The sequence below is a fragment of the Trematomus bernacchii genome, unplaced genomic scaffold (genome assembly GCF_902827165.1).
Source record: "Trematomus bernacchii unplaced genomic scaffold, fTreBer1.1, whole genome shotgun sequence".
Classification (NCBI taxonomy): domain Eukaryota; kingdom Metazoa; phylum Chordata; class Actinopteri; order Perciformes; family Nototheniidae; genus Trematomus; species Trematomus bernacchii.
Genome location: NW_022988066.1, coordinates 4,231,497 through 4,243,873, shown reverse-complemented (window position 1 = coordinate 4,243,873; position 12,377 = coordinate 4,231,497). Strand labels below are relative to the sequence as shown.

At 40.1% G+C, this 12,377-nt stretch overlaps 1 protein-coding gene across 2 annotated transcripts in view; it reads right to left on the bottom strand.

The window, feature by feature from the left end:
• Positions 1-11,685, bottom strand: part of tusc3 (tumor suppressor candidate 3) — a 68,330-nt gene extending 56,645 nt beyond the window's left edge. Inside the window, exon 1 of one of the 2 annotated variants that reach the window (XM_034120759.1) lies at positions 11,553-11,685. In XM_034120759.1, the coding sequence (XP_033976650.1) occupies positions 11,553-11,657 (105 nt within the window). In that variant the 5' untranslated portion in view covers positions 11,658-11,685. The remainder of the gene's footprint in view (positions 1-11,552) is intronic. The other variant, XM_034120760.1, reaches the window with a different exon arrangement.
• Between the last annotated feature and the right edge of the window lie 692 nt (positions 11,686-12,377).

Here is a 12,377-nt window from a genome sequence, read left to right as displayed (position 1 = left end):
ATGTAATTCATAATAAATCTCAAAGTAATCAGGGGGGAGGACAAGCACTTTTCCAACTTTTTCTTTCAGGATTTTCACATTCAGATGATGTCTACCTTATTATATAACAAAGTTTTAAGGCCAGACACACACCACAACCCCCCCACGACCTCCTCTGGCTCCATCTCTAAAACAGCTCTGAGGCCCAACCTCTCCCTGGTGTGACTGTTTGACTGAGCAAATGAGAAGCAGGAGAGGAGCCATGGCTTTTACTTGACATTCCCTGGGAAGATAAATAAACTCCAAACGCTATCTTGATATGATTCAATAATTCATAAGTTCGATTATTTCTGACTAGCTTTACCTAACAAGGACTCTATTACTTCTGGCCACAAGAGCATTGTCCTCAGGTCAAACGAGGCAAGACGGGAGTCTGGGAAAACTAAAAATTGCACTTGCTCACTTCCTCTCTCCCCCTTTCCTTGTCTGTACTCACCCTCTCATGACAAGTGTTTTCAATAAGGCAGTGTGATGACAGCCTCTCTACCATGCAGACACACAAAGGAATAGACTCACATTCACAGTATTTAGCCCTGTGCAGAGCTCTATGCCAGTGAAGCAGAAAGAATAAGAGTGTAATAAGACAGAATCTTCAGTTATCGGAGACAGGCAACATGTACACAGAGCTCCAGTATATGGCTTTTAATCTCACAATGTAGTACAAATTGAAGACTATGTGTCGTATGTTTATATGCATTAATGTGTATACTTTGTGTGTAGCTCGGTGTATGTAAGTTTGTGTGTGGCCTGTGAACCATCACAGCGACACGGGTCTGTCTGGGAGGATAAGAGTGACACGTCTTATCACCCACAAGTCAGACACACACACACAAACGCAACAACACACACACACACACACACCGTGGGATATTATGCCACCTCATATCTGCTTTACAGCCAGGACTGTCACTGTGGGGGGGTTAGGGGACAGAACGAAGGAGGAAAGAGGGAATGAAGTAGAGGAATGGAGGGATAAACGAAGAAAATGGAATGGGATGAGAAAAGAAAGATGAAGAGAGAACAGGGGCAAAGGGGAGAGAAATGTTATGACAGCATTTGCCTCTGGAGATAGAGTGATGAAAAAAGACAAGGGATGAAAGACCAGAAAAGAGCCAATTTGCAGTTGTCCAGAAACCAAAGGGTCTTATGGTCTTTTTTTCACATCGAGTAGTCCTAATTAAGGATGGGTATCAAGAACCAGTACAAAATGGGGACCATTACCGGATTGATCAGTCCCAAATTCCCAATAATCTGCTGGACAAACGGTGCTTTATTGGTCATTGTGTTACGCTGCAGATGCTGAGAAGTGCGCTTTCGTGTGATGAAAGCGTAAGAAGAACCAATTTAAATGCTGAGCCTCATGTCTCTTAATGCTCCGATTCATTCTGTGGTCCCCACAGTCAAAGCTGACAATGCAACATATGCATGTGAACGGGGTATCACCCGCAACTTAATGAAATACTAGCACATACAACATGCTTTAAATCTGAAGCGGAGCAGCATGTTTGACTGCTTAAACAAAGTGGTGGCCAAGTGGTATAACGTTAGCTTATTGCTAACGTTATACCTCTATCCTTAGTGCAGCCTCTTTTCCCCAATGAGGGGAATTAACACAGGAAGAGACAGTAATGTGTCACAGGGCTGTCACCAAATGTATTGTCAAAGAGCTTCACTACAGTGGAGTTAAGTTTGTTAAGGTATATTCAACAGCAAACTGATAGCTAGCATAAATCACGATTTAATTGCTAAGTAAGTTAGCATAAGTTTAACCTGCCAAATGTATACTTACTGCATTGCATAGCTCCGAAAATAAGTATTGTCATGGTATGCGTGCCTGCAGAAGTGTAGAAGAAGTCAAACATAACTACAGTCATTGAGAAACCCTGTCCTCTGGTGGTGGAGTAAGAAGGACACTTTCCCTTTTCTCTCTCAGCTCCACCACCTACCTCTGTGTTCAGGCCTCCTCAGCAGGCCTCCTCCGAGAGTGTTTTCCATAGCTTGGGACTCAATCAGAAGGAGAGATCTTGGCTAACAGGCAATTTCTTTTAGAAACAAAAAGTGTTAAATATTGGGGTTAGGCTAAATATCACAGAGGAGATCCCAAGTTTTTGTTCTTTGTGTATGTTGTTTTTAACTTATTTTCTTGGTCATCTATTGTTTGACACTAGAAAGAAGCTCAAGGACTATAGTAATGAAGTTGATTTAGCAAAAAATGTATTAACAAAATTAATGTGATTGAAGCATTTCAAACACTTGTGATGCACTACTGTAAACCCCTAGTAAATACCAACATTTGAACTTTAAGTCTTTAATAACTCACTAAATGAATAATCACTTGTACAGTAGTTGACTTCCCTGTCTTGTGATTTTTTGACGGGTTAAAAAGTGAAGGAAAACCTGACTATGAATGACTTCAATTTTTGAGTGACTGATTGGATGAAAGTTAGAAAGTGATCAACTATCAGACCATATACTTGTTGCTAGTGGCCAAGCGATCGACAAGTAATAAGTGAGCGATGAACAATATGTAACTGAGTGACATTAAGTAACATTAAGGGGTCATGTCAAAGTAAGAGACTGATTGAATAGTGATTAAGCGAGAGGAAGTCTGACTGCGTATTGAATAAGTAGCTGACTTCCTGATTGAGAAAATAACTGACTCATTGAGAAACGAAGCAAAATAGAGAAAGACATTTCAGAAGGAGCAGCTGCCAATACCTCTGAAGAATGACATTGAGAACTCAATGTTAACAGCAAGGAAACACGCTGCACTTCTCTCAGATTTAATAGAGCTCGCCAAGAAATTAGCCACAGATATGTCAAGAAAATGGCAAAAGTTAGGAAGGAGGGACAAGGGGATGTAAGAAGAAATCAAAGGGAGCAAGGGAAGGACCCCATGGAGGAGAACATTAGGGAACAAGGCAAAAGAGAGAAATCGGTTCATGACACCACATGATTATAGAAATGTCAAAGGAGTTCAGAGACAAGGGGGGTTGAAAGAAAAAAACAGATGGGAGGTGATGCAGGATGGATAAGGGGTGGACAAGGTGATGGAAAGCAAGAGATGGAAATCCTTTTTGCCACACAGAAAATATGTTATCGAAGTGTTGGGAAGGTGGAGGGGAAAAAAAGAGGAGGAGAGGGAGGAATAACTGAGGAGGAAAATGACTTGGTAACACAGGCCATCAGTCATTGAGAAAGCAGGCCTGACACCACTGCATCAATAATTCAGATGACTACGGCTAATGAGCGAGATCCAAACAAATCACCTCTGAATTTACTGGGAGAACATTGAAACATTTCCTGTGCATAATAGAAACCATTATAGCTACAGTTTGGTATACTGGCAACAAGGGGAAATGGGTTGGATACGATGTTCATCTCTCAAACCATTGAACCCTTTACATCTATTGTGGTGAGGAAAAGGGAGAATCCACAAGAGCAAGCATTGGCGAGCATGGAAGCCATGAACAGGAACACCAAAGAAAAACTCCCATTTGGCAAAAGTCAGAGATAAATCAAAGACTGTGTTCAAGTAAGAAGCAATGGGAAGAGAATAAGTTGTCGCCTAGAGCAGAGTTCCCGTTAGCTGGTAATTACCGGACTATGACCGGTAAAATATGCTGAAGACCGGCAAATCTAAATCTCTCCGGTCAAAATGTCCGGTCAAAAATAATTTCCCCTCAGAGCAATACCGCATCAGTTGCGCCACTTATGTGACAGACAAGAAGAGTATGTGACAGACAAGAAGAGTATGTGACAGACAAGAATAGTATGTGACAGACAAGAATAGTAAATTCTAATGTCTAACACTTAATGTGGAGAAAGAGATGTCCTGTATGGGTTGATTGTGCGTTGATCTGTTGGTAATGCCTCGGGGTTCCGGTGGGCATGTAAACAAATGCATAATGCTGCGCTATACTGTGTGGCTTCACCCGGTTGCATAGCGACGCTTATTGTTTAGGTGTCTTTTAATAAGCAGGTAGTCATATCATTAGCTAGAACTAGCTAGATCTGATCGATATGGACATAAACGCGAGTAAAGTCTAATCTGACGGGAGAGAGAGATCAGGATCAGCTGCTGACGAGTCGACACGCAGCTCTGCATGATCACCTGCAGCGGTGAGCTGAGCAAAACACACACTTCAGGTTAGAAAACCACACTTAGCTATTTTAATTACCTCTCAAACTACCTAAACTAGTTATAGATATGTTTAGTTTTACTGTCGGGTCACTCATTACTGATCTGCGAGCTGCATACTGGCGGGCTGTCAGGAGAGAGAGAGCGCTCCGTTTATTATTCCTGTGTTATTGTAAATTACTGTAAACTTTTGAATAATGTAGTTAATCTACTATAATTAGTTTGTTTAATATCGAATCATATCAATTTGTTTTAAAGCTCAATAAATAACAAAGAAGACCTTTGACCGGCACTTTTCTTATTTTGTCCGGAAGATTTAAACTTTAACAGACATTTTGACCGGCAAAAAAATATTCTAACGGGAACTCTGGCCTAGAGACTGTTGGAGGTGGAAACAGCTGGAGATCAGGAGACACAGAAAGTTAAAGACAAACCCAGGTAGCACTATGTGGTAGCACTAAGACTAAATCAAACCCAGTATGGTGCCTGACATTGGATAGATGACTGTAACTAACACAAACTGCACACATAGTCAACAACTTCCTTCCTCCCATCTCAAAACACTGACAACAGCACCTTCACAGCAGGGGCCAATACTGAAACCACAATCTACGCTCCCCACACAGCATGATAACAGGCATTCATTTTTACAGCATGGTTGTTAATGGCAACAATTAGCAGGAAAGAGCTATCTTTTCTTATAATACCTGCCTGTACTATAAAATCCATGAACAAAGATTGCGTTAATTGTCTGCTATGGTTAATCCTCCAATGAACAGGTCAAACAGAAAACCGAGAGTCAATGGTGCTTACGCAGTGTTTAGCTTCATAAGCCCCAGTCTAAACTCAGCAAGTGGCTTGGGTTATGCCCTGAAGGGCCAACCCGGTAGTTTATTGCGCCTCTGTGTGCAGAGGTAGGCTCTTATTATTCCGATCCACTTATTTGACTCGTCCCTGGGTGTGGTAGCAAGCCCACTACTTTGAAGTCTCTATTCCTCTGTAGATATATAACCCTCTAGATATATAATTCTCCCTGCCTCAGACCTGCTGCCCTCGACTTTTATTCCCTCTACCTCCCCTGACTATATAGGCCTAGGTACAGGAAGTGCTTACATTGGTTCTTACTTTGTGCTGTAGTCAGCCTTAAGACAGAAACACAACACAAGCTAGATATAATATCTAGCAGAGCAGGGGTGATGAATGAGGAAGTATTGAAAGGATATAAATATCATTTCTCTCCACAACTATTTTTCCACCCCCTGAGGGACAGGATTTAAAACAGGCAGGGGTCTATCACTGCTGACCAAACCTTTTTTTCCTTTCAAATTGATTTCTTTTTTCCCCGTGCCTTTCACAATCTGGATCATTTGTCTCTTTTTCCTTATCTTAGACAATTTGTATAGCTATCTATTCAAACACCTGCACATCAGTCCTGATTAGGGAAAATAAGTTAAATGAAAATGTCCTTACCATAAAAAGGTAATTTACATCTTTCACTGAACCTCATTGTCAGTCAAATGATTTGCCAAAGATCCATTAACAACACTAAAGCAAATTTAACATTCAAATTCAAATCTTATCAAATAATATTTTATTCTGCCAAGTTACTTTAAATTAACTTTAATCCCTCATTAGCTTTGATTAATAAGATTAGTGCATAAAGATTTCCTGTGGTTAAAGAAGCTCAATTGCAAGGATAAACATTAAACTGGTTATAACCTTTAATTAGGCTACTTTACTCCCCTTTCAAATGTCCGGGAGAGTAAGCAGCCACTATGATTGGTGAAAATTCTTAATGTTGGTTGATGGTTACACAGTTGATTAAAATAACAGCAACTCATACATCAACTAAACTGAAATGTGTAAATGTTTAAGTCTTATGCTCTCTCTTCTGTCCTTCCTCACCATTTCTCTACACTGCAAAGGCAGACTAAATGTATTTAAAAGAAACAGTGAAATAAAAACATGATCTTGTCCCTGCCATGAAGCTTTCACTGCAAAAATGATGAAAAGTAGAGGAAAGGATAAGATGACAAACATTAGATAAAATATGCTTTCAATACTGGCTTAGATTTGGATATCCTTGTCCCAGACGTAAAATGTTCAACATTTTCGGACTAACTTCATTAAATTAACCTTTAGCCTTACCCGGTCTTACAGGTGTGCACTAAAGCTTGTAATGGCCAGGGGAAGATGAAGGGCAGTTGGTGGGATGAATACAAAATGCTGCTTCACCATTTTGTCCATTTTCAGCTAAATAAGATCTTCCTCCGCCTTTTCCACCTCCTCTGCCATGGCCCCAGGCAGGCAACTGGGAAAGAACATTTCTCACATTATAACCCCTCAATATCTCTCCTGTGGCTCATCGAAAGAGTGTGTGAGTTGTGACTGTGAGTGAGAGTGCGTGTGTGTCATGCAGAGTCATACAGAAAAGACCATTATGCCAAAATGAAATGGTATTGACACAATGGAGTGGTGCATGAATGATACCCAAAAATGTGTTAGCTTAGCATTTTGGAATTTGATGCTAACTTCTGGGTCGGCAAACAAAATACGTATCTGCAGCACTCTAATGGACTTGGTTTTAATCTGCAAATGTTAATGCCAGAGAAGCAAACAAATGACAGCCGGACAAAGTTCAGCTGTTTAGGATATTGAGGCCCTCACTGTCACTCATTGGATAAAGCAGAGGTGTCCTTGAGCTGGTCATTGCCTAACAGCAGACTGTGGCTATAATGGGCAGCTCCCTGGTGTTTTGTGAATATGAATCAATGTATTGCTGAAAATAACACTGATGTCAGCAGCCTGTCCCTGGGTGAAAAATGTATTAACTGAAAAACTTTTTTTTTTTTAAACTCCTACTTTCAACTTTTTTATGCTTGATGAGTTGGTAAACAGATATATTTAAAGCAGAATGTTGGAACAATTAATTAGATCTGAACTATAAAATATGAACAGATTTTGCACCAAAGTACTTTCTAAGGTTTGTTAAGACAATAAATGATGCAAGGACATCAAGAGTATCTGTCTGCTGCAATAAACAATGTTAATAAAGTATACATTAGCTGCATCAACTTTCCTCAGCGTTTTGTGTTTTAATTTGCAAGGCATAATTGTACACACAAATGATATCTTCAATAAAGTGATTCAAATTAATTGTGGCATTACATAATAATTTAAACCATCTCTATAGGTCATGCTAAATAATATAAATGAAATAAATGTAGCTAAAATGTTATTTTATTATCAGAGATGGTCCCCTCTCTCAAATTAAAACTTTCCCAGAATCCCCACAGTGGTTGTGACATATTCACCACATATACACCTCGCAAGCCAAGATTGTGTTTACAGCGAACTGGAGGGCAAATGTGTCAGTCTCAATTATTCATTCAATCTCTCTTTCATTCAAATGCTTTCAGTGGTTAATCTGTCCATTTATTCAACAGTTTATTCTTCCACTCAGTCAGCTCTTTCTTCATCCATTTGTGGACATGTTCAATTCTTTATTCATTCATTCAAATAATTGCTCACTTGTCATGTATTTGTCCATGCATCCCATCATGTATTAATTTCAAAGTGTGTCCACTCAATCAATTTTCTATTTGTATGCTAAATTAATTGCAGTAGAGCTGCAGATGAGGTAGTGCTTCATTAACATACTGTTATTTGGTTAAAAATCCTTAGTTCATAACCACATATTAAAACAAACTCAGGCCAACCAATAAACATTGATTATTTCAGCCTCCAATGTGACCTTCTTGTTGAAGTTTAAGAACCAGACTTTCATTTTTGCTAAATTATAAACAGATTAACAGCATAGCAAGCCAATTGAGTCTTGTCTCAAAAAGACCTAACTGCAAACCTGCCTTTAGGGAAGAAGGTGATGGAAGAGGAGACCTTATTTCACACTTTTTTTTTCTTGCAAGCTAGCAAGTGAAGCTCAATAAACCTGAACCAGACCAGACTCAGGCACAGCTTCCTGTTCCGCCATCTAATGTGATTACCATATTGACTGAGGCCACAGACGTGCGCCCTGGGTGCCAAAGTACTAAGTGCATTAATGGCGCATTTCCACTGCAGGGCCTCGCTCGGCTTAGTACGGTATAGTTAGGCCTTGGTAGGCCAGGCTCACTTTATGCTGCGTTTCCATTAGTTTAGTAGCTGGGGCAGTAACTATAGTAACGCAGTGTAGGCGGAGCCGTGACGTCATCTTCAATGCAAACCACAGAAAACCAACAACCGTTAGCTGTTAGCACTCAGAGCCACAGCTCCTCATATCTGTTCAGAAACTAGACAAAAGTTAAACAAGTACAAACCACAGACTGTCTGTGTCATGGCGAATACAGTCGCTGGTTTATTTATGTCTATATAGGCCGTTGTGAGTGTGGACGGTCGGAACATATACTGCGTTAGCTTAGCCCAGGCATCCTCAAAGTCCGGACTCCGGTCCGGATCGAACCACAACTGTCTCTGGACTCTGAGCAAATTATACTTTTCATATGTATTATCTGTATTATCTGTGTTATCTGTGTTATCTGCGAGACATCGCCACAACGCAACGAGTCAAAATTCTCCGCTATGTCCACTGCATAAAGTGCGCTCTGCATGTCAGACTGTTCCACTGTCTGTGTGTGTCTGTCAACGCTTTGGTCCAATCACATTCAGAATCCCGTCAGCGTTTTTCCCCCCCACCAACAGTCTGCGAATCAGAGGCACAGTAGGGCGGGTCTTCGCAGAATGCGGGTGGGAAAAAAGCGTGTGTCGTGTCGTCTCTTTCAACATGTCTGAGTCAAAGCGAGAGTTTAAAAAAAAAAAAAGTCAGAGCGAGAGTTAACAGCTCATCTAGTTGCATCTGTACTGTAGCAGTTTTAAGTCCTAAGACGGTGTGTAAAACTACACTGCCCAGCCAAAAATAAGTAACCACTTTGATTTAACTAGGCCAGTAGGTAAGGATTTTCCACTGGATAATAACTGAAGTATAAAAGAATCCACAGAGTGCTGAAGTGATGGAGACCATGTTTGAAGGCAAACAAAAAGAGGAAATAACAGGTCAAATCAAGCAAATCCCCCTCTCAGATTCCACAGCAACCAGAAGAACATAAATACTGGCTGGTGATTTGATTAATCAGCTTTGTGATGGAATAAAAAAATGCACAGTGCATTTCCTTAGCTGTGGATGAGTCCACTGACAATGCTCAGCTGCTGGTGTTTGTGAGTTTTTATGATGAGGCAAAGGGGGAGTTTGTTGAAGATGTGTTGGGCCTGACGAACCTCAGTGGACACACAAGGGGGCAAGACATTTATAAAGCAATAATGGGAATGCTGAATGAAAGAGGGTGCAACTGCCTTTATTCATAACTGTGCAGCTCTTACACTGCGACTCTGAGGGATCAAGCACAGACACAATAACAATGAAACTGCTGCATACAGATTATTTTTGTTTTTGCAACCTCGTGTTAAGAATCTTGTTGCAATTGTTTAAAGGTTTGAATGACCGTAATAAACGGACCTTTGTCTTATTGAAACATTTTTTTTGGACCTTTAAGATTTGTATTTGAGTACCCCTGGCTTAGCCGGTCTCCATTCAGAAAACACGCATTTTAAAAGGTTTTTCGCCTGCCGTCTTGTCTGCAGACTTGTCAAAGCAATAATTCATGGTTTTTACTAACCAGTATCAGTATGTTGTTACTTCGGCATCATTTTGAAACGTGTATTACAATTAAATCACGGTCAAATATGTTCATTTTGTTGTAGTTGTAGCCCCCTTGCCAGCGATTCTCTCACTAGTTTAGCATACTCAGCCTGGTTGTTGGCCCGGAAAGAACCTCGATTTTGTCGAGCCAGAAAACTGTAAAAAAGTACCCGCTAGCCGGAACTACCCCTAGTGGAAACGCAACCAAAAACGAGCCGGGCACAGCACGCTTAAACCGCGCTGTAGTGGAAATGCGCCATAAGAGTGCACTACATAATGCAGGGTCTTCTGCATATTCAGCTCAACTTAATGCAATGAGGTCCTCCAGCTATGTTGGACAATCAAAAACAGAGTGATACATACGCTGTACCAGAATAACTTCTGCTGTTTTTCTTGCGATTCACATGGTAACATTTTAGAAAAATAAAATCCTTTCTGTGAATATAACCACTACGAAGTGTTTTTTAAGTCTGAAAAGCCTTTAAACACATTGGTATGTTTCTTACAACTGGATTTCAAAGATTATTTTGTTGTTTTAGCAGCAAAAGAACAACTCTTTGGGCTCTGTCCAGTCTGAATCCCTGCCAGCAGCCTTTAGGAGTCACAGGGGACCAGAGCCCCAGTGTTAGGAGTTTTTAACAAACTATGATGAGGACCACACTTTTTGGTATGCGGCAAAGGCATAAATCATGAATCACAAATATATAACCTGTGACTGGACATGTTACATTTAGTGTGGAAAAACGTGTTATTTGACATTTACCATAAATATGTGAGATGGTTAAAATTGCACCAGTGATATTTTTCTGTCTTTTTGACAAAAAGTAGGAACAACCAGCAGATGATACAAATAAAGACTTTGTTTTTACAGATTCAGTTCTAAAATGGCAAATTACTAATCTAGCCAACAGCAACATACAGTAGGCCTATGTGTAAATCGTCGGAATTAGTCGATTCAACATAAAGCAGGTGCAGATAAAACATAATAGCTTCCGCCTGACTTCCCTTTAAGCCGATACATCACCTCATAATTCAAATGAAACTAACCACATGACGATCTTTGAAAGCAAACCTGAAGGATTTACATGCTGTTCCGGTAAACTACAACATCATTGAGTTAGCATAAAGCAGCTTTTGTGGTTAATGCTAGATTATCGCCAGCATTGTCTAATGACACTGTTAAGCTACCAAGAAGTAAAAACACAGCACTTCCTGCTTGCACGAATTTCAGAATAAAATGTGTATTGGCATCAACGCAGCAATGTATTGTAGTGTAGTTTGTGAAGCTATAATATATTCAAGTGTGTCTTGTAGGTAACTTAGATGTAATGTACTTGTTTACGGAATACTGTACACACATTAGCTAACGTTAGCTACATTAGCTTGCTATGCCTAGCCACGGATGTTTCCTCCTTGCAGAACGCCTACAAAACGTAATCACACAAGAAATAATCCACCACATAACGTAAGAATACCGTCTGTAAGCAGTGTCTCTTATATTTACATCAAAAGAGTTACGTTTACAGTAGATAACGGGCACGTCACACCGACATACTTCCTGATCATCCTGACTGATGCTCACTAGCTTAACGCACAGCAGCCGATTCAACCTGCACAATCGTCTCAATAAAAGCACATCAATATTCGCTGGAAAACGTATTTGAGCAGAACAATCTTTACCTCCTTCTTCTTTTGTCCTCCTCCGGGTGGCATACATAGCAGCAAAAGGAAGAAAACAGACAGAACCGGCAGGTTAACGGAGGTTTTATCCCAAACAGACGCCATGACGGGAGGATGCTCTGACTGCGAGACACGTCTCCGACCAGTGATTGGATGCTGAATCAACCAATCAACGGAAAGAGAGTTGAAATGCGGAAAGCCTCTGGGTTTTGTAGTTGTTAAGGCTAACAGGAATTTACCAACATACTACTTTTTATTCAAACAAACAAATGTCATACTGTTCATTTTAACTTAGGGTGAGGCATCTAATGTGAACAGTTTAAGACATGATTAGTATAGCCTCATTAAAATAAGCTATTCAATTGTAAAACACTATAAGTAGCCTAACTATGAAAGCTACTGTAGCCCACTGTAACAGCCTGAACAGGTCAGGTGGAAAAGGGACATATGTCGCCTTGGAATGATGAAAATACAAACAAGTAAAGAAAAAGGCATCGTTCACCCATTTGAATGCCTATTGTCACTGATGATTAAATAAACTGATTTTAATATAACAATTAATACTTGATAAATTGTATGGGACTCCAATACCAAACAAATGTCAGTATTTAAGATAGAAATGTAACAGATTACATTAATCATGCATACATCATCATTTATACAAAGTTGCAGACAAAGGGTAACTTTAACACATTTTCGGTATCATAGCTATCCACATGCTGCCAATGTTTTAGTTTACTTCATTTTATTATTTTCCCAAACAAGACTTGTTTCAATCTTAGAACAGAGATTAGACGGATGACTGAGCGAAAATGTCCCCCCTGA